A 23,084-nucleotide genomic window follows, 5' to 3' on the forward strand; every position below is an offset into this window, starting at 1 on the left:
CATTCATCTGTTCATTCAAGTGTAGCATGGCTAAAAATAAAGCTCTAAATCCCCCACCCTCCTCCAATTGCATTTTTTGGAAACTATGACCAATACCATGATGGTCACTCAGACTTTCATTTAACCTTCATCTTAGACACCTCTCAAACTCACAACCAGATTATATGAAACCTTGAGGAATTTTTTGTATGATCTGAGTGGTGAGGCCTTCCCAGTTCATCTGCTTGGCAACAATTCTTGTTCATATCTCAGGTCTTAACATTATCGCTTTCTCCCTAGGGCATACACATATATTCAAAGATGCACACAAGAGATGCCACTGGCATACCAAAGCCAATAGTAACTTCCTGTTGTAGCTAAACACAAGATTACAACTCAAGGGTGACTTTTTTATCACTCCCTACTGCAACAGGCTGCGGCCACTGTCATAACAGTGTAAATAAAGGAATAGATGCTTACTGGATTAACTACCATTCATTCATGATGCACCACACTGCAGGCGCTCATGCCCTTCACATTCAGTCTCTTCGGGGGCTGGAGGCTGTGACCTATCTTTAGTCATTTGCAGACTGTGTTAACTGAAGGTTCAGAAAAACCAGAGGCTGGGGTCAGATGTGGTGTTCGTATTGGACCTCAACACCCACAAAAACTTGACTAATGAGAAGGCAAGCAATTCTCAACGTCTTCTGTAAATTAATTCTTAACTCCTCTTAAATTCTTTTGTTGGCTGTATGTAAACCAAAAGCTTTCTGGGATAGTGGGAGCTAGGAAGCTTAGCAGTGTTCAGAGTGAACTGAAATCCTGCTCTTCCAAACTCTCAGAGAAGCTGCATTCAGTAGTATTTAAACACTTCAGGCCACAGTAGCAGATTGAAGATGCAGGCTGACAACTCCACTTGAGCACAGAGGAAATGACCCTTATGGGTCAGTGAAAGAGGTGCAGTGGCTATTTAGCAGACAACAGAGTACATCACTACACCACTAATTTTGACAGTCTCATGAGATGGGGCCTGGCTCTTTAAAAGAAAGGAGAAGAAATACTCCAAAAAATTTGGTCCTCTTATTATTAAAAAAAAAAAGTATGTTTTACTGAAGAGCTCAGTCAATAAAGGATCTCATCTGAATATGACTGTGAGAAATACAGTTAAGCTAAAGCCATCAACTTACACAAAAACCACATTTGTCAAGCAAGAAGTTGTGGCATTCCTGTCAGTGTCAGGATGGGTCTGATGACCCCTAACCTACCATCAGTTTTGCCCTCAACATTTTCCAGCACTCATTAAAAGCATAAGCTGTAGCAGTACTGTCATGGCTAAATGTCAAGTGTCAAGACAACGGAATGATGGTATTTTTCTGCATACTACAAACTTTTCTTTGCAAAGGAATTACAAAGGGAGACATTGAAAATTCTTCTCTTCTACCCTTCTCAAGCCACTCCATTAACATGCATGAATCTTTGATCATGTTCTATGCCTTCAGCATAAAAGAAAAAAACCCCTTCTGTCTTTATGACACAGGTTTAACACCAGAAGAGAGCAAATAAGAATAGATGTCTTGCCTACTCTTTTCAGACCTCAAAGGAAATTCATGCACCCACTACAGCCAATGGACTCCTAAGGTAATATACAGTTGATATCCTGTTGCAACATATGCAGGAACTTTTATTTTTATTTATTTATTTTAAAATGAATGCACGTACCACACTTCCCACAGCAGTTCTGCTGACATGGTAAAATGGTTCACAAGGTGCAACTGCCAGAGATTGCCACAATCCAAACGCAATCCAGCTGCTCACAAGCTAATGATAGCTCTGTGAAGGTGATTCAGGGAAATAGCTTTTTCATTCTGAAGCTCATCCAATACCAACAACTGTCTTATAGTTTTCAACACAATTCTCTGTGGTAACTGTTTCTCACTTATTTCTCCCTCCAGAATAATAGCCATAGGCTTGAGAAAGTCACAAAGCAAGCAATTCTTGTTCGTATTTCCTTACATTCAGCTGCATTTCTCTAACAGGACAACAGGTTATACCCGCCTATGACACATTGCATGGGTTTCCACCTCAGCCCCCCGATACTGGTCTTGCCACTTGCAAATGCTTGCTGATGCTGCTGAGCCACGCAATGAAATGTGTATTCTGTGGTGGCTTTATCTTTTTTAAAAAACTTTATAGATTCTTGGTAATGACATCATCCCACTACACAGCAAACACAGGCCTATTATCAAACCTAAATTTTCAAATGTCCTGTTTTAATACAGGAACAGGAGACAGAAGCAGCTCTCACTATCTGGGTACCCCCCCCCAGCTGACACTGACTGGTGAAACAGACCAAGGATGGCTCAAGACAATTCTGTTCCTTACAAGTTTGCCAGGGAATGCTAACAGTCAAAAGACTTATGCATGATTCCATCACTTTCCTGCTCAAAGGTTTGGGGGGGGGTGGTGGTGGTGGTGGGTTTTTTTTTTTAATTAACAAGCACATGCATAACTTAAGTGGGATGCACAACAATCACTCAGCCAGCAACTTAAGGTTTGGGGTCTCTCAATAGTGCCCATCACCATAAAAGTAAATTAAGTATTAACATAGTAAAAGACATTGAAAGAAGGGTTAGATTAGGCAACTTCTAAAAGCAAGACCAATATAAAAAAAAAAATACTGGAGTATAATTTATACACAGAAAATGGTTAGATCAAAGTCATCACTTCTGAGCCAGTATACCCCAGTGAATAAAGCTATACTAGCAAAACTACCCAAGCAAGGAGCTAGAGTACCCTTAAGTAGCAACCCCTCTCCTCACCGTCTCATATCATTAAGACGCACAACAAACTGTACAAGAAAGGAAGCCTCTACAGCTAAACTGACTTACACCTAAATTGACTGCTTACAAGTTACAGCTCTCTTCCAGCTCTCCCTCCCAAAAATATGCAAAGCTCCCAAAACAAAAACAGCCTCCCACATTAATATTTTATTATAGTTATAATTACATTAGAAGAGATCTATCAATCTAGGAATTTCAATATGCTCTACAAAGAAAACATTTGTAGTGGGAGTGCAATGATTCAATGTGTAGCTTTATGGATAACTGTGGAGTGAAACTGGCAGTTCTGTAATTAACTACACGAAGAAATTTTACTGGTATGGCTGCTTCTGGCTGGGAATCACATCTCCATAATCCAGCTGAAAAATCTAGACCAGCAAATGCCTGGGGTGGCCAGAAGACTCTACAAGCATCTTTTCTGTATGAGAAGCACATAAATCAATTCCAGCTCACCACAGAATTTTTTTCAGGAAACCATTTAATTATCCTATCTTTCTTTTTTCCTTTGATCAGTTGATGCCAATTCGCCATTCAGTGCTAGCACTCCACTTCAACCTTCCTGGCAGAACTGCAGCACCATGTGATAGCTCTCATACACCTGCATCAAGACTAGCAGTGTGTTTTTCTGAAGACAGTTTGGGGCTAATTCAGAAACAATTTTCTGTAATATGCACTCAATTTACAAGCCCCCAAAACCACAAGCAGCAGCCAGGAAAAGCAGTAACATGTCTGCAGAGAAATGTCAGGTCTTCTAGGAAAACTTTACTTCAAGATATGTTAAAATACTGAGAAGTATTAAAACTCATCTCAGCTCCAGTATCCTTTGCGTGAAAATGACCTGGCTCAAACCTCTTTGATTATCCTATTTTATATATAAATTTATATATAAAACCAGTGTGATTGTTTTAGTGTGCCATTAACTAGAATGTGTCATTCTAGAAAACTTAAAAGCTTTCAGTGATATCTTTCCTCCCAATGGTTGTGTGAGCCATGTGCCAGTGAAGACAAATATCAAGTGACTGGAAGCGGCCAGGAAGACAATCAAGAGTTAAAATAGGCAGAGATATTTTGGGAAATAATGACACTTTAGCAGGGTCACATTTGTTTCAGACCCAGGAAAAAAGAAAAAAAAAAAAGCAAAGCAGATTTGAGCACAAATTGACAAATACGCACACAAGAGTGCTCTAAACAGCTTCTCTTTAACTAGAAAGGAGTTTTCAGATTGAAAGTTTGTCTCCTGCTATAATAAAGAACACAGGGAGGACAGCATTTGTTATGTTGAATAAAAATGCTTAAATCTGCTTTCAAAGCTTGCCCCAAGCAAATTGATTTTCTGATCTATATTTAATTGAAATACCAGTACAATATAAGCATCAAGCAACAGCCTGTGTTACCAGCACAACTGTTCAATTCTTTTATTGGAAAGAACTATTGGTTTACTGGAAAGACTGTGTTTAATGTTTACTTTCTACCTTTTGTGGTATCTGAAATGCTGTTTAGCAAGGCACACATCATGTCTCCTTCAATGTGGTGAGGATTTAGGATGCGAGCTGATCGCTGGGTCATCTTAAATTGAGTTTCCAGTTCCAGGAAGCTTTTGTCTCCAGAAAGTATAGTGAAAGGAATTTGCTTGGGCAAGTGCTCATCCAGACGACCAGCCTGTACAGAAACAAATGACAAGTGTTGAATTGAGATCATGTTTTTATCTCATGGGGTTTGGCTACCTTTTTGTAAGACGGGTCTTCATAGGAAAGCCTTCTACAGCAACTGACCTCCATTTTTATGGTCCAATGCACATTATACCACTGTGAAAGGTATTACTTCAACAGTTTGACACTACATTTATTCTATACATATGACAACAGATATAGGAAATGACTACCAGAACAGTACAGATGGAGTATGGAACAAGTTCCTAAAAAGCAGCATTTCAGAACCATCTCCACATAAAACAAGTCATCTGTGCAGAGCATTTTAAGAATCATAAAAAAAGTGTAATGTAACATACAAACACATTTGCAGAACATGCTTATATCGTATAATTAGATTCTCAAGTAGTTTTATCTAACTGATAAAGCACTATATTAAGAACATGAGTCCCCATGGCATCCCAGATTCCTGGCCTTCAACTGCACCTCTCCCAACCCAGCCAAAGCCCCAGGTCTACTGAAGAGAGGCACTGCTCTTTGTCAGCCCAACAGGGTCTCTGAAACTGGCACACATCCAACTCCATCTTAAAGATGGCTCTAGATTTGGGCTACCTGAAGAGAGAGGCAGGAGTTACATTTCTCTCTGAAACAGAAACTGTAAGAATTGCGGTTTTTTATTCCTCATTCCCTAACCAGCCCCCTTACCCTCCACAACAGACTGATGTCCTATTTAGGTTAGCTTTTTTATTCCCACAGAAGGGGGGTAGGGGGGAAGTGGTAAATCACTTCTCAACAGGCTGTCTCCACTCAATTCAGTGGCAGGTTTATCATTCTTTTTAGTGGACGTAGAGGTCATGTGAAGAGAATCTAAGAATCTCATCTGTAATTAGTACTTAACACCAACAGCAGATATCATCTGCCACTCTTCTCCAGGTACAGAAACACAACAATAAAGAAAACATGCACTAACTTACATGAACACAGATAGCAAAGTCTGCTGCTTCTCTTCTGGTACCACAACGTGGATGAAGAAAGAAACATCCAATCCTCTTAAGATAATTGAAAATTTTGCACTGCACTGGAGGTTTCCAGTTGCTGTATCCTCCTGAACAGCGAAAAAGGAAAAAAAAAAAAAAAAAACCCAAACAAAAAAACCCAACAAATCAGAAATGCCACCATGAATTAAGAATGCAAGAAGGCAAATGCAAACATAAATCTGGTTTTAAAGACAGAATTTATTTTGACCAATGTGAAAGCTAAAATAAACATATAACCAAAACCCCAAAAGAACCCTTGTTCTTGGATTAGAAAGCAAAAAAGGAAAAAGTAGCTAGTCCAATCCTACACAAAGCCTCTCACTCAATTTTGTATGAATTTTTCTTCTAATCCTGAAAAACTTATCATTTAGATATCACGTGCATTTAGACACAAGAATGTTTGTTTTTTTTTTTTCTCCAGTTTTAAGCAGTTACAGTTAACATGCAGAAGCAGAGAAGCTCTGGGAACGTAGTACAAGTAATAGAAATGCTTCTCTTATAGAATCCTGTACTAATGTAATGCTCAAGACTATTTCCAACAGACTCTGTAACTGCCTGACACATCACATGTCAGAACTCTTTAAAAAGAGGATCCAAGAACTGGAGCAACAAATGCTGGAGTCCTGACAAACACTTGGATGCAGTCAAGGATAAGCAAAATGAGGCTTTAACTGGGGAAAAAATAAGCACAGGAATTTTCTCAACAGTATCCTAAAACGTGTAGTTACAGGCTAAGAAAATAGTTGGATAACAGAGATGAGCTCAGTAACAGGCCTGCTACAGATAAAAAGAATACCAGGCTGAAACAGCTTGCAAGGGAAAGGAAAGGAGCAGCAAGTCTCTCAAGAAGAGAGGGAAAAACAGAGGAGCTTGTAGTTACTATGACAACATAAAAAGACAAACAAATAGAAGGACAATTTGAAGGGAGTGAATCAGAATTTCATGATACTCCCAACTGCTAAGAAATAATGGGTCTGCAATGGGAAGGAAAAAAAGTTGCTTTATCTACCAGATCACAGAGTGGCTGGATGTAAGAAAGGATTTTGGATGGAAAGTGAAAGCAGTCATTGATGGCACTTCATGTGAGGATATGTGAAACTAAGGCTCAAGTAAACAGGCTACAGAGGATTGCGTGTTCCAACCTGCCCACCCCCAGTCTGACAAAGAAGTAGAAGCAATCTTCATTAGATTTCTCCTGTTTTGTTTTTTTTTTGCTGTTGTTCTCCCCCCCCAGCCTTTGTCAGCCTAATGGCTATAAGACGGTATCAAAAATTATCTCAAAGCTCAAAGATTTAGTAACAGACTACACAGAAACGATTTAGTAGTATCCGTCCATGAGAAAAGTGGTATTTGCAAGTTGTTGTCATCTGTTGTGACAGCCTTGGTCACTGCTATTTGGGAAAGACTTGTATCACCAGCCTTGGCTTTTGGCTGCATACATGTACAACATAAACATTTGACCAGGACAGCTGAAAACAATGACAGAACTGTATTTACTCTGGCAGAACTACACCACAAATGGGTGAAGGACAACTGAATATCTGAAAACAGAAACAATCCAGAGCCTGGGCAAAAAATACAATGGAGGAACTCAAAGCAAAGCTAAGGCTGTATTAGCAATAGGAACAACAGAAATAATGCAAAAATATCATATAAAAATAATTTTTAAAAAATCAGAAATGTTTGGGAAATGCAGAAAAAAATCAGAAGAGACAGAGATGTCACTATATTTTCACAGGCAAAACAAACAAGAATAGCTTGCATCAAATAGCTCTGTAAACCATTATTATTAGAGGGCACCTACAACAATAAATCCAGATGTGCCTGGGAGCCTTAGTGTTCCCAGGCTCTGGAACAATATAGTTGACACTAATAAACTGCTAAAGCATTCTCTGGTATGAGTATGGCTCATTTTAATCACCATTAACTCTTCGGCGTGGGTTTTTCAGTTCAAGTGCTCCAAGGGCCATTCCCATGAGGCAGCCTGCGTGCAGCAACTCTGCTGGGAACCAAGAAACTGCCTGACGCTGACATGGGCTGGGCTGTGCTAGCAAGTGCCTGTGTTTGGAACACCCCTTGGCACAGCGTCTTAACTAGCGCAGAGGTACCTTTGGGTAAGATTATCCTATTAACAGAGGTTCCTAACAATAGATTAGTAACACTAAAACTGTACTATGGATTATTTCTCTTTCTTAGGTAGGTCAGAGAAGAGACATTTCTGACAACAATGCAGTTCAGACATTCCTGGGTTCAATCAGTTTTTTCTTACTGGATCAAACTAGGGCATTTTAACCTTGGAAAAATAGTAACAGCACAGAAGACCCTGTCATAACAAACAAGCTTGGGTCAATTAAAATTGACAAACCAGTTTTCAGTAAATTAAATAGAGTAACAAAGTACAACTGAAAGCAAGTGTCTGAATTCAAGTGGGGAAAGTTTGACATAACTGTGAAAAATTATTCTTTACTAAATAATTATTTATAAAACCCAGAGGCAGTAGCTTTGGATTTTAGATGTCAAACAGGCCTGACATTTCTTCAAGTCAGATTCCTAATAGTTTCTTATTTTTATCTGTAGAAAAAGAAAAAAAATAATGTTTTTCCAAGGCCAAGTGGATTGAATAACTATAGAAATAAACAACAAACCTTCACCAATTAAAAAACACAACCACACCCCAAATCGCAATAGCCTTAGAAGTCAAGGAATGCAGAGGTAAAGTGAAATTTGACCAGAAGTCAAGCTGGGCAAAGCCTCACAAAAGACAGTAAGAACAAACAACAGGTTGTTCAGCCATATAGAAAAGAGAATATAAATAAATGGAGCAACAAGGCAGCAAGGATGAAATAGAAATCCAGGATGATTAGGTATAATCTAAACCCTCAAAATCAGTATTTTCTGTGGCTTTGTGCATGTGTGTGTGTGTGCACAAGAATACTGTTACTGTACAGAGAGGCCAAAAGCTAGGTAATGACAATACAGGTAATGATACAGAAGTAACGCCTGAGCAGAACACAAAACTCAGGGGTGTAGCCCGCTTTAGAGAGAAGACCAGAGGATTCACCCCAGAACTCCTAAGAACCAGATGTTAGACTACAGGTCCAGGAGCAGAGCTGACTGATTGAAGAACTTACAGACGTACTCGCTCTGCCTTTATCAGCTACCTGGAATACCTTTTTCAGGGTTGGGGGTGGTGTGGGGTGGAGCATTGATTCAGGTATCAACAGGCCTTTCTGTCCAACCTCAGCAGCATGAAAACTCTCAGCTTTCAGGATGTTCTTGATTATCTTCTAAAGGAAGAGATAATCAAGAACATTACATAAAGAAGTGCAGTGCAACAGTGTTTACTAAGTGTAAAACGTGCCTGACAACTCCTACAAGTCTGTTAAGATGATGCCTATGTTTCAGGCAATAAATATTCTGAAACTATCCCTTATCTAGACTTTACTGGAGTATTCAATGTACCACAAGCAAAATAATTATAGAGGCAGGTACAGAGAAAACCAGTAGAAAAAGCATGAGGTGGACAAGAAGTTGGTTCAAGAACAGTCAAGTAAGGAAAAGTATCAAGTTAAAGGGATGCTACTGGTAGACTTCGCAAAAAGTTTTCCTACACACCCATAACAACATGAGTTCCATCAGTCACCTTGTACCACTACTGGTATCTTCCAGATGTGAGATACACCTATTGATGTACAGGATGACCAGGGACATCCTTAAGGAGCAAGCCAGAGACAGAACAAAATTCAAGTACAAGAACATAAAATGTCTTTTGGAATGAAAAAGAATATTATGACAAGCACTTGGAACTTAGAAAGAATATAATCTCCGAGTATTATGGCTGCCCTGATAATTATGAAAGCCTAGTATGATACAGCCTAAATAAGTTCAGCAGGGAAGCTAGAAAGACTTCTAAACTATTCAGCAATTCTGGAACAATATTCTGCAAGGAATATTAAGAGCAGAGGAGGTTAAGGCTGAATTAGAAAAGTTCAAAAATGTTTCTATTACATGGTGCCTGTGACAGTGCGACTTAAGAAGCTCTAGTGGCTGCTTGTTCCTGTTCTTCATTCTCTCAGATTCAAAGAATCTCTGCTCAAGCATTTGTGTAGACTTGTTAATCTTATCTTCCTATTTCCTTCAATCACTTTTACCTTGAAAGCCCCAGATAAATGTCCCTTGGTTCAGGTTAGCTGGTAGCTGCGTGAATAAGCTTCCCCAGTTGTCCAGATCCACCAACACAATGTGAGTCATGGTACTCAGGTAGTCAAGATCAGGAAGTTCACCATCTTCAATGGGACAGAAAGGACGCATTTAAAGTTCACCTGACTTTCTGGTCAACCAACATACATCAACTTAAGATATGGTTTTGAAAATTCATGTATTCAACTACTCTATAAGCTAAAAGTTACAAAACACGATCCTATTTGGTGACTGCCTTGCTTTCAAATCAACTGAAGTAGCATTTAGTAACGCACAAATGAGACAAAAGAAAGTAGAATCTACCTATACAATGGTGTAAAGCTGGATAGTTTTGTGGTAAGCACAGAAAGCTGTTATCCTGCACTGAGACATTTTAATAGTCCATTTAATATTCAACTGTGCAACCCCTACTATGGCAACTCTCTGTGACATGTAATTGCTTACATACATAAAAGTACGTAAAATGTTTAGAGACATACTTTTTGCTGTATATCTAACATAAAAGTCAACCTTTTAATCAAAAGCGTTATTAAAAATACTTCCAATTTTTGAACACAAGGTACACCTTCAGCATTCTTGATGTCGTTCTTGGAAGTGACATGAACTTCCAAGAAAAATATTTGCATGCACAAGACAAAAAAAACCATAATACATACTGAGAATATAAATTCTCAGCTGAAATTATTTTTAGCAAGCTAAGGGAACTGAGAAGATGGTGTTATAATACCACTGCCCACATAGAAAGCACTATCAGGCTCATAAATATTTATACATACAAAGAAGGGAATGTGTGTATATTATAGACCATTTTTACATTTCTAGGAGTTAGATCTCTGTTTGGGGTCCTTGATTGTCCTCTTCCTTTTAACACCAGATTATGCTCTCAACTAATTTGAAAATTAAATGTTTCAGTCCCAGGGTTTTCACATCTGCCTACTTTTTGTTTTTTAAAGATGTCATGCATAGAGCAATGAATTGTTGAGTCCAAGTTCTGGAAACTCAAATACCGAGAATTCAAAATGCAGCTTTGAGAAATAAATATTAAATTCTGACATGATTTATAGACTGGATGTAGGCAAATGGTATGCTACATACTTGTACTGACTTAGAAACAGAGTGTGTTAAAGACGACAATATTCTTCTAATGTTAAAAAAAAATTCTACAAACCTTCACCAGATTCTTCAGAGCGTGCCAAGTTCTCCTCTTCTTTTTTCTTTCCCTGTATTGGTCCCTGCAGAGGAGACGACTGTGGTCTTTCCCCAGTCTTGGATGGAGATGCTTGAAATTTTAGCTTGTGAGGTTTTCTGTCCACACAAGCCCCACTTGCTGTGAACTTGAATACTGCATTTTCTGATTCTGATGAAAGACTTGATAGATCAGGTTTCTGCAAGAAGCAGTGCTTCATGTGATAGTGCTGATGTGCACTCTGAAGATCATGGAAGTTTTTGTTGCATGCAGCACATCTAACAACATACATCTCTTCCTTATGTTTCACTGACGTGTGACTGTTGAGATGACTGTCCAAATCAGCAAAATTCTGTGCAGTGGCAGAACAGAAGCAGCACCGAAACCATAAGTTTCCTTTTTGCAACATGGCTTTCTGACAATTCACGTAATCGTTCCTCCTGTTTATTCTGGAGATATAAGTTGTCCGGCAACCGCAGGTTAAACAGTCTCCTTTTTCTACTGGGAGGAAGTCCTCCTCCTCTTTTTTTATTGATACTTCCATCTGCTCGGGCACAAATGCGTAGTCCTTGCTATGAATGTCCTTATAATGGATTAGAAATTCTTCTTCTGTGTCAAAGAAGAGATTACCACAAAGGCCACAGAAATATTTAGTCTGTATCTCCTGGTTATGGTGCTCTTGGAAGTGTCGCTGTAGCGTTCCTACTTTCCGAAAGTGATTTCTGCATAAGCCACAGCAGTATCTGTGAAATGCATGGCTTTCCAAGGACATGCAATGTTGTTTGACGCTCTCTTCAGATTCAAACATCTCCTCACAAATGCGGCATTGCCATTTTCCCAGAACAGGACTTTTTTCAGGGGAGAGTTCCACAGGAATAGGAATGCAGTCTTTCCTTTCGCCTCCAGAAATACAGGCTGCATCAGAAGCAGATGGCATAGGTTCATCTTCTAGAGCTTCTTGCTCATAATAGTAACTATGGCCACCATGAAATTCAGTCACATGTCCCATAATATCCTCTTCTCTGAGAAGATCCACAGAGCATGCTCTGCACCAGAGAAGAAAATTAGTCAAATGTGCTCCCCCATGGAATCGACTCATATGGAGGCGGATAATGCTTGAATTTTCAGCAAGCTTTCCACACACAGCACACTTGTGACAGATCCTATTTGCTGATAAAATGTGCTTCTCTACTGACTCTTCTGTAAAAAACTTTTGAAGGCATTCACAAAACCAGGCTTTTACTTTGCAAGCACTAGCTTGACTTTGGTTTGCTCCATGATCTTCATTTTTATCTTTTACATAGCTCTTCCGTTTTGAAGGAGTAGACCCCCTTTCACTGGTAGACTCATTTGAAGTCATATGTCTTTTAAGCAGTGGTCTTGACCGATCCACAATATGGCACAAGTGAGACTGGTTTTTATTTTTTCCATTGATATGACAGAACATCAAGATGGACTCTTCCATTGTAAGAACTTTAATGTTATGTTGAGTGGTTTGCTTATGCTGGGTGATCTGATTCTTATCAGCAAACAGTTTATCACAATTCTCACAGTGACCTTTTGTTTTAAATATCTCTGCAATTTGGGAGATGCTCTTCTCTGAGACTGCCACGGGCCCAGAATTACGACAACGTATTCTAGAATGGATTAAAAAAAAAATAGAGGTTATATCATAATCCAAAACATTTTTAAACTTTCAGATGTACTTTGAAATATTACCTAGTAGCTACAGCAACTAGTGCGTGGAAGTAGTGTCCTCTGTATACTTCAACTCACCTACTAGCTTGCCAACAAAAACATGCAGTGCCTAGCTAGTCTCTGCACTTTAAAGAGAATTAGGGGCTAATTTCCAAAACTAGCACTTAGATTGATGCTTATGTTGTTGACTCAGTACATTTTTAGAAATCAAATGCTGCCAACTTAGAAATAGTGGAACAAAGTTCTGTTGTTCTGTTACAGAAAGTAACAAAAAGGATACAGACATCGATCAGCATTCTGCAATGGATTGTGTGGGGTAAGGTAGGGTAAAAGTCATGGAAGGGGGGCAGTTTGTTGATAGTTTACTCAGGAAGTCAACATTCAGATGGTCGCAGATGCCATGAAATCCACTAGCACCACTAAGGACAAGTCTGCCTATCTGTTATTGATCTATGAATGTTCATATTACAAAGACAGCCATCTCACAAACCTGAAATGAGCTGTTAATTCCATGTGTGAGCGTAGTATCTGGTAGCAGGATAGACACTTCACTTGGAAGGGGACCTCTTTGCACAGAGATATCAGAAGGTTCTTTGCATAGGATGGGAAAGGTAGAGGAAGGCCAGCCTTCATTTCATCTATAATATGGAATGGCAGAGAGTGCAACCACACATTAGAGTTCTTTCATAGTATTTCAGCTCTCAGATGACATAGTTACAATTGTACTCGTTTGTCACAGGGTTCAGAAAGCAAGTTACTGTGTGTCAGCTGAGTCACAGTAATTGTGCAATGGAAGCTTTAAGTGAAACTGCATTGATTTTTTTTTTTAAAGTTCTGTAACAATCTCACATCTGAATCTGTTTGCATCTTGCTTTTTCGTACTTGGTGACTGACCTACTTCCCTTTTCCTCCTTCTACAAGGTCACGTCAGATCTCTCTTAGGAAGGTTCTTATTGACCTTCTTCCCCTCCACCTATCACCACCTGTCTCCTCTTACTACATACACTTTTGTTTAAAGACAGTGTGTTTAAAGAAGAAAAAAGTATGCAACTCATTTAACAAGTTCCCACATACTCCGACCATCTCTCTTTCCCATCCTCAATGTCAATTCTCCTTAAATTTTTAGGTGCAGGACTTTCTGTTGTTCTGAGTACATACTCCATGTCTAACTCCAGGTACCAGCAGAATAAAAAATTTTCTGTTGAAAAAAGAATGGGAAATGACTTATGAACTATATATTGCTGCTAATGTTCTGCATCTTAGGAGGCAAATTCTCTTTGAATTTTCTGTTTAGTAAGATGTGATGATCAGCAGGAGGTAATTTGAGGTTATGCCTTTCAACTAACTTCACTGCCAGATCTAACAGACCATGCTGATAATATTAATCAGAAAGACCTACCAATGCAAAGGAAAAAATGAAGCACTTCCTTTTTTTGTTCTGAGCTAAGCACTATCCATCTCTGAAGAAGAAAACACTATTTTGTGCTTTTAATCTTTTCAAAGTAATAGGTCACCAGTAATCTTTTTTTTAAAACCCATGGTCTGATTTGAAAGGTACCTACAGTCAGCACATTCAGAATTAATAACCTATTTGAGAATAAAAGTACATTAGATTTACAATACATAAGAGAACTCAGAACCGTGCAGCTGATAGTCACTCCCATGAATACAACAGTACTGACGACCTGCAGGAAGATTCCTTCAAAGCCTGTCTTTACTGTACACTTCCTGCAGCCACTCTGGGGGAGGGCAGAAGTAGAAGATATAGTTATGAAGATGAGAAATAACTATACCAATCCTTTTGGCCATGTAGGATTATCCTGAAAGCTACACTATCTAAAATATGGCAGCTTCTTGAATAAGAAGTCAACTCCATCTATATCTCATCTGTCTCAGCTGTTTACCTAACATTAAAGTAAATGCTTGCCCTGGTTTCAGCTGGGATCGAGTTAATTTTCTTCCTAGTAGCTGGCATAGTGCTGTGCTTTGGATTTAGGAGGAGACTAATCCTGCTAACACACTGATGGTTTAGTTGTTGCCAAGTACTGCTTATGCTAGTCAAGGACTTTTCAGCTTCCCATGCTCTGCCAGGTGCACAAGAAGCTGGGAGGGGGCACAGCCAGAAGAGTTGATCCAAACTGACCAAAGGGCTATTCCATACCATATGGCGTCATGCTCAGTATATAAACTGGGGGGGGGTTGGCCGGGGAGCAGCGATCGCTGCTTGGGAACTGTCTGGGTATCGGTTGGCGGGTGGTGAGCAATTGCATTGTGCATCACTTGCTTTGTATATTGTTATTATTATCATTATTATATTGTTATTATTATCATTACTATTTTACCTTATTTCAATTATTAAACTGTTCTTATCTCAACCCAGGAGTTTTTCTCGCTCTTACTCCTCCGATTCTCTCCCCCATCCCATCGGGGTAGGGGGAGTGAGCGAGTGGCTGTGTGGTGCTTAGTTGCTGGCTGGGGCTAAACCATGACAATGCTTTAATGCCTATTGCTTATGTCAAAGCTAAAAAGTCAGTACAGCTACAATGGTCATTAACCCTGTTTTCAAGACCATGATCAGACAGGTATCTTCTGTGAAATCTAGTAAGCATGGTTCAGGATGTTACCAGCTCACAACATAACCAGTATTTTAGCCTTCAGTAGCAATGTGGCCAGTGCAAGGCATCAGACCAGCAGCACTGTTCCACTGTTATGTGGAGAAGAAATTTTCACAGGTCTTTTCCATCAGGAATGGCAAGGACAGACACCGACAAGAAAAATAGCCTTCAGCAGACTTCAGACAGTACAGTAAGGGGAAAGAACATCACAGCCAGTCTGACTGGAATAGCAAAAGAAATTTATGTGGTTCGGTCTGAGTTCCTATCAACATGCTAAATGTAAACTTTTTTAGGACAGCAGTTGCACAGTCACTGGAGGATGAGAAGCTTATATGAGACCTGACAGCATGATGATAAAGGAAAGTCTGCTTCTCATTACAGCAGATGTGATGGAGGAATCATTTCTTAAAAAAAAAAAAAAAAAGATTTTCAAAGCATCTCCTCTTACAGAACTATATCACATTTAAGACCTTAAAAGAAAAATAAGAATGCATTAAAAACAAACTTAAAAACCTTAAGCTTTTTTACACAGCAGAAAAACGTAAGTCACTTCGTATCATACGGATCAATTATCAGAAGGAATGAAAAGCAGTACACTTAGTAGCAACATACCACTCAATTCAGAATCGTGGAGGAAATGGTTCTTTGCTGACATATGCTGCAAACATTCGTCTCTTTTGGTGAAAAGGAGGAAGCAGTTTGGGCATGCAAAACACTGAATATGCTGTGGAGGGAGATCTTTTTTATGTCCATCATTTTCATTTAGCTGGAAAAGAAAATGATCTAGTTAGGAAAATACATTAAGTCAAGAAACCAGTCCCAGTTCTCCTCATGTCCTTCCATTCCTCTCTCCCTTCTGTGGTAATATTTTCACTTTTAGGTTTTCAGCTACCACATCTATGTTTATCTGCAGCTCACCCCTACGCACTTCAGCTCGTGAGACACGAGGGACTGGCCAAACTGCCATTGTCAAACACACTACTCATCCTTACTACGCTGGCAACTTTTCCATTCCCTTCTTGCACTGCTGGGAGCAACCACCTTCCACAGGAAGTACAGGCTCTGCCAATTCTTAGTTAGTCCCTTTACCCAGGCTCTCAGAAAAAGCTCCTCTGTCACTAAATCAGCTGGTTTTCCTAACATGGGTTCTTCCCTCATCTTGCTAACCTCCAACTTGTCAAAATGCTACTCCTCAGAGTAGCCTGACAGGCCCATGACTTTGATAAAGTCAACTCCTTCCACCCCCTTTGCCTTCTATATCAACTTCAGATCTCTTTGGATCAGGGCAAAAGTCCTTTAATTTTGCTTCTGACATTTTTGCTTACTCCTTTCTTATGTCACTCAAAGAATCTTCATGATATGCTTATGCTTTCTTCCACAGCTTTGTTTAGGATTATCTCCCCATCCTTTCACACCAAAATAATCCCATCTTCTTGCCTGATGCAAGAGCCACTCCCTTTCCCCAAACTTGTCTGTAACTCCTGCTAACGCCCCTGGACACACCACAGGCACACAACTTGGAAGCAATGGAAAAAAGAGCAGGGACAGACTATGATGCAACCTTTCAAGCTTGTGAAGTATGACTATACATCAGGAGTTACTGCTACTAGCTAAAAGTAGTCCAATTTTCAGAGTATCTAAAACTTCCCCTGAATTTAACCCAGCTTCTGGAGACTAGATGGGTACACAACAGTATTCGTTACTGAAACGCTAAACATTGAAAATGCTGTCAATTATCCAATTCAACACTAGACTGCTTAAATAAAACCACGCACCCAGAAGATAACACCTGCGCATCTGCCATTGAACTGAGGTTTTACAGTGGTAAGTTATGAAAAGAGAAAGACAGAGTGTTATCAAAAAAAAGGGAAAAGAGTGGAGGTAGGAAACAACAACAACAAAAAGCAAGTACTATTAGCAAATACTATTCAAATCAAAACTCAAATGCTAAATTATCCTCTTCCCTTCTGTAAGTTAACTAGTGAGTAGCAGCAAAGACATCTATGAGAGAGACTGGAAACAGAGAAGAAACAGTTGCATCTGAATCATCTAAGTTTCTTTTCTCATTGTTGCCTCTTTTTCCTCCCATCTTCATTCTGCTGCTTCTCTTTGCTGTCACTTATTTCACCCTAACTTCTTGCCTAATTTATCTTTCATAGCTTTGGACATGCAAAAAATAAAGGAATACCTTTTGACTGCACCAATAGAGGGACAAGAGGTTCAGGACAGAACTATGGTCCTTTTGAAAGTATGCTGGAAAGTACAACCTAATGGTCAGATCTAATGGGAGTACTGTCAGGATACACCAAGTGTTTGAAACACAGCAGAGTAAGAAAAACTATCTTGAAGACCAAAAGAAGAAAGGGGAGAGAGAGAGAGGGTTAAAGGGGGAGTGGGAAGGAGGGGAAAATCAGTGCATAATTATACATCTTGAAAACCCTCTACTGTGTTCAGTCAGGCGAGTTACTTATCCTTATGATCTTGCCTTAGATAAAAGATGATCGCTATACTGCTGAGAGGTTGAAAATCTTTTGCAGCATATCACACAGGCAACGGCATTATTTGGGGGTCCATGTAATGTGACGGTTGGGTCACAAGGAGAATGATCAAACCTGGAGAGGAAGAAATAATTAACAACCTAGTCCCCTCTAAATAGTTAAAATGCTTTTTTAATGGGAAAAATTGTGTCTTTTGAAGCTGTTGGACAAAAGCCTATCAAATCAACCTAAACGGTAAAATTCCTCACTTCCCCTATCATTAACTGTATCAGTTGAAGTATCCTGTACAGAGGTGATTCTCTCCTCAGCTTACCTGTTATAATGACCACTTTGCAGAGGAATCATACTGTTTTTAAGAGCAAGACAACTAACAAAGCCTCAATCTCCTACAGAGGGATTTAAAAAATTTATTTATTTTTTATCTCCCTGCACTAGTTCTGGCTGGGATGGAGTTAATTTTCTTCGTAGCAGCTTGTTCATAAATCCAAAACACAGCACTGTACAACAGTGTTGATAGCACAGGGATGTTTTAGCTATTGCCAAGCAGTGCTTGCACAGCGCCTTCTCTGTCTTTCAGACTGCCCCACCAGCAAGCAGGCTGGGGGTAGGCAAAAAATTGGGAGGGGACACAGCTGGGACAGCTGACCCCAGCTGACCAAAGGGACATCCCATACCATATGACACCATGCTCAGCAATAAAAGCTGGGTGAAGGAGGAGGAAGGGGAGGATGTTTGGAGTGATGGCGTTTGTCTTCCCAAGCAACCATTATGTATTATAAAGCCCTGCCTGTTGATGGGAATTCCTTATTTTATTTTACTTGCATGTGCAGCTTTTGCTTTACTTATTAAACTGTTTTTATCTCAGCCCAGAGTTTTCTCACTTTTACCCTTTCAATTCTCTTCCCCATCCCACTGAGGTAAGTGAGCAGCTGTGTAGGGCTGAGCTGCCTACCAGGGTTAACCCACACCACAGCTCCTCTCCTTACCATCTACCCCATGACACATTCACTAGTTAAAAGACATTATATGCTGGAATTGACTCCAGACGCAGCGCATGCTGACTAGCAATAATCAGAACAGGCATCTGGCCTATAGCTCTTGCTCCTCTTTCCCTTCACTAGGGGCATTTTTTTATCCTACCATCAAGTTGTATACGTTAGCCTTTTTGCTTTTTTGAGTTTGGGTGAAGAAATAACAGAACTGGAGAAGGGAAATCTTGTTTCTCAAAAAACCCCAGATATTAAAAAATGCTCAACAAGAGGAAGAAATTAATTCTGAATGAAAAAAACAAACAAAAACCAAAAAAACCCAAGCAACCAGGAAGTTCATCACATCATCTATAGAAAATCTTAACATATTAATCTGCTCTCCAAATGGAATTTTGTCACTATAGGCAGTTTAAAGACTTGACACTGATGTCCTAAGTTCGAGCATATTCTTTCATTATTATTTCTTGCACTGAGCTCTTGCACTATGTCCTTACCTTTGAAGGTGACCTAGGAGAAGATGTCCATTATCAAACTGCCTGTTGCAATGCATCACAGGACAAGATATGGGACTGCTGCTGACTTGCATCTGACCTCCCCTCTTATAAATACCCCTTCTTCCACTGTTAACAGTGCCTGGCTTGAGACCTGTGTCATAAAACAAAGCACTTAACCAGAACCTGAATTACAGATGCTTAAGAAAACAAACAAAACAACATACAAGCCCTAAAGCATTTAAAAACCAAGTTAAATTGATTCTTAAAAGCAAGCTAACAATGCACTGTAACTCAGTCCCACTATGGCAAGTCTGCTCTTTCAGTTGAAGAATCTGTTTCTTCAATCACCAGTAGGATCACTTTTCAAACACTTTGACACCCTTCCTCCAGGTCCTCCAGGCATTATTTTAAACCGATTGAACTTCGTGAAGTTATACTTACTTATGTAGACATTTTCCTGAGCAACAGCTCAACAGTAGTATTTTTCCTTCTAGCAACTTTGCTTATAAAAGTAGTTAACATTGCCTTAGTGGGTTTTAGACTTTGTATATTAAATTTTCTAAGCAGCAAAACATTAGAAGAATAGCTTTTACGGAAATGAGTGTATAAGAACTTTCAAGTGCCACACTTTAGCAAAGTTAATATTGTAAGATTTGGTTATGCATAACAGGCACCTGCAAGCTCAGTGTCAGTATTGCTCAATGTAATTATCGCATGCTCTATTCTGCAATGCAGGACTTAGAAAACATATCACTGGAACTTAGTTTCCTATTCTTACCTGGCATTTTTAACCACTGGTCCACACATAATCTTGCAGCTTCTGTGTCACTGTGTTCCCGAATAAATTCTAGTTCTTGCAACCCGTGAGCATATTGGGAATCAACTTTCTCCTGAAGGGGAAAACATATCAGGCAAGGTGGCAATCAAATTTAATAAATAAATAAAATTTCAAGATTAAGTACGTATACCAAAACTTACATATGGGTCTTTAAAAATCTAAGGAAAAAACCCCGACAAAAACCTAGGCAGGGGGCGGGGTGCAGGGCAGGAACGGAATCTTACAACTGAAGAGTAATTTAAATTCTGTTGTATTACAGTTGCATAGTCTATTGTAGACTATAACAAGCTGTAACTATAGTACAATTATGTGACTTTAAAAGCCATTAACAGTGTTCAGAAAGTTAGGCTGGCAAGTCAGCACGTTCCACAAATACTGGAATTGCATTTGTCCCTGTTGAATTTCATGAGGTTCTTGTAAGCCCATTCCTTCAAGCTGTCCAGGTCCTGCAGAGAGCAGCCCTACCTTTAAGACTATCGATTGCACCTCCCAGTTTGTAACAAAAAAAAAATCCATGCCTTTCAAATGGCTGCACAACACAATTAATAGGATTCAACTTTAAAATTATGCCTTATACATACAAAATTTTATCCTATTATAAAATATTATCTGACACAGAGATTTAATGTGGCAAACAGCTCCCAAAAATATCAGACAAAAGCAGGTAGATAACTACTTTTGCTGCATAGTGGTTTGTGATAACTGCTCTTTTTCAATTATTTAACCAGAATAATTGACACGTAGGTCCCTCTGCTATATACATAAACAAGAGAACACGTTTTTGCCATTGGCTTACATGAAGTTAGGTTCCACCCCCTTGCTTAGGAACTGCAATAAGACTAGCAAATTGATCAGTTAAGTCACTGAAGAGACGAAGTCCATATTGTGTTTCAAATGATGCCCCAGAAGCAAAAAAATCTCTAGTTGCTAGATCCAGACCTGGCTCACCAATCTTTTTTATTTACTTAGTAGTGAAAACAAACCCACTCATGACTACAAGACCTGTATTACGCAATTCTACTGAAACAAAATATATCCAGTACCTTAAAGGCTTTGTTTTTCTCTTCTTTTTGCTGTTTCTCTACTTCAACATGGCGTGCCAGACGATCCAAGGTTGATGCAACTCGTTCTTTCTGATAGTCAATGTGATCTTTACGTTTAGTATTTCTCTACAATTGAAAAGTTAAACTTTTATTTGGTAATTGTTAAGTAACAGGCACTAATACAGTGAAAAGTGATGCCCAAGCATCAGGACATAATTCAGTACAGATACTCCAATCCTAAATTCCATGATCTACCTTGCTAGTTATCTCTTCCTATTTACCAGCATCTAACTTCTGTTAAAAAACAAACAAATAAAACAGCTCCCACCCCCCTACATATTCAAGGCAATCCATCATCAACATTAGCCACACCAAAGCACTAGAAGGAACATGGATCATTGTGCCAGGTGTCCTAGAAGTCTCCAACAAATTAAAAACTAAATCAATTCTTTTAAGTAAGTAAACAAAATTCCTAAAGCTTTCAAAGCCAACATGCAGCCCGTCTCAAAACCAGCAAGAATGATATCAGTTCTCAGAGACAATATGGCCCCATATCTTCAGAAATGCAGATCATTAGGTTTTTCTAGCATAAGCGATAGGCCACACACTGTAGTTTGCTCCCGCTACACGATCAGCTCTAGTAATCATCACTGTGGAGTGAGACTCTTGCATGTACAGAAGACCCACCTTGCCTTAAGAACCAGGTTTATTACACACATCCTCTACTGCAACACTGGAAAACAGAAGTCAAGAGATGGCCACTGCTGTCAATAACAACTTTAGCAGAGTGATTCTCAGCCGCTATCCCTCTCAAAGGCCCCACAGAGTCGGCACAGTAAGCATGGGGGATACATGAATTGATCAGCCTACTTCCGACTCATACATTCTTAGGAGGAATTATGAAGAATAAGGCTGAGTTAAGAGCAGGCTGTCATCAGAATAAGGTCCTCCAACCTATAAACGGCTCCTAAAAACTTATTTTTGGAGGAAAAGGACAGACATGTTTGCAGGCTAGAGACCGGACACACTGACCTCTGAGGTCACTTGTAAAGTGACATCCTTCTTTGCCACACTTGCTAAATGCACTGAGAGCCAAATAGAAGTTCTAAGCCCATTTCAAGAAGGCAAAAAACAGCTCTGGAAAAAGTGAAGAGTTGGCATTCTTGCCTTCCACTCAGCAGTAAATCAAAAGGCTTTAATGTTATTTATTTATTACTTGTTAAAAATACCTCTAACAAGTTCTTGTGAAGAGTAACTGATGGGGAAAAATATAGGAGACTAATTATTTTATTCAACTGAGGAGTCTCAAAACACATTACAACACACTCACGTGAACATAAGAACTGCTGTTAGGTTCTTCATCCTCACTACTGACAAGATCAATGCATTCAAGTACAGGTCTTAAAGGTCCTTCCTGAAAAAAAGTGTTAAAAACACACACAAAAGCATTAAATTGTTTTCCTTGTAGATAAAATGTTGTATGCATTACAGCACATTGTCAGCATTAACAGTATCTGAAGGAGAATTTCACCAAGGTTTCAAGAGGGTGCAGTAATGAAATTCCTGTAGGGCAACTTTTCCACTTAACAGGCTAATCGAGAAAATTGGTAAAACATGCAAATAAATATTTACAAATAACTAAAAGATCAACTTAACATACAGGTAACAACTAGGAAAAAAAATTCAAATTAACAGTCTTGGCTTGCTTAATAACCTTACATTCTTCACCTTCTCAATCAAATTAGATCTACATTTTTAAAGATATTCCACTTGTGCCACTAATTCAATGGTAATAGGGTAGCAGCCTGTTACCAAGAGACAAACAGCCCTAGATTTCACTAAGCAATGCTAAATGGTTTTTTGGGGGTTGTTTTGGTTTTGTTTGTTTTTAAAAGACACAAATTAAATTCCAACTCCAAAAGAAATTAAACTCCTTAGGCATTTCAAACATTAAGAAAGCGGGAAACAGTTTCATACACATTTAAGCCCTGAAGGCTACTCCTTTCTGAGCAGATATT

At 39.2% G+C, this 23,084-nt stretch overlaps 1 protein-coding gene across 1 annotated transcript in view; it reads right to left on the reverse strand.

The window, feature by feature from the left end:
* Positions 1-23,084, reverse strand: part of ZNF451 (zinc finger protein 451) — a 40,659-nt gene that overhangs the window by 7,633 nt on the left and 9,942 nt on the right. Inside the window, exons 2-12 of the mRNA XM_075707867.1 lie at positions 22,397-22,480; positions 21,067-21,192; positions 19,964-20,075; positions 19,186-19,336; positions 17,690-17,816; positions 15,817-15,970; positions 13,080-13,227; positions 10,874-12,528; positions 9,657-9,791; positions 5,443-5,573; positions 4,292-4,478 (exon numbers count right to left, since the gene is read on the reverse strand). Of these exons, the coding sequence (XP_075563982.1) occupies positions 4,292-4,478; positions 5,443-5,573; positions 9,657-9,791; positions 10,874-12,528; positions 13,080-13,227; positions 15,817-15,970; positions 17,690-17,816; positions 19,186-19,336; positions 19,964-20,075; positions 21,067-21,192; positions 22,397-22,480 (3,010 nt within the window). The remainder of the gene's footprint in view (positions 1-4,291; positions 4,479-5,442; positions 5,574-9,656; positions 9,792-10,873; positions 12,529-13,079; positions 13,228-15,816; positions 15,971-17,689; positions 17,817-19,185; positions 19,337-19,963; positions 20,076-21,066; positions 21,193-22,396; positions 22,481-23,084) is intronic.

The sequence above is a fragment of the Pelecanus crispus genome, chromosome 3, assembly GCF_030463565.1.
Source record: "Pelecanus crispus isolate bPelCri1 chromosome 3, bPelCri1.pri, whole genome shotgun sequence".
Lineage (NCBI taxonomy): Eukaryota > Metazoa > Chordata > Aves > Pelecaniformes > Pelecanidae > Pelecanus > Pelecanus crispus.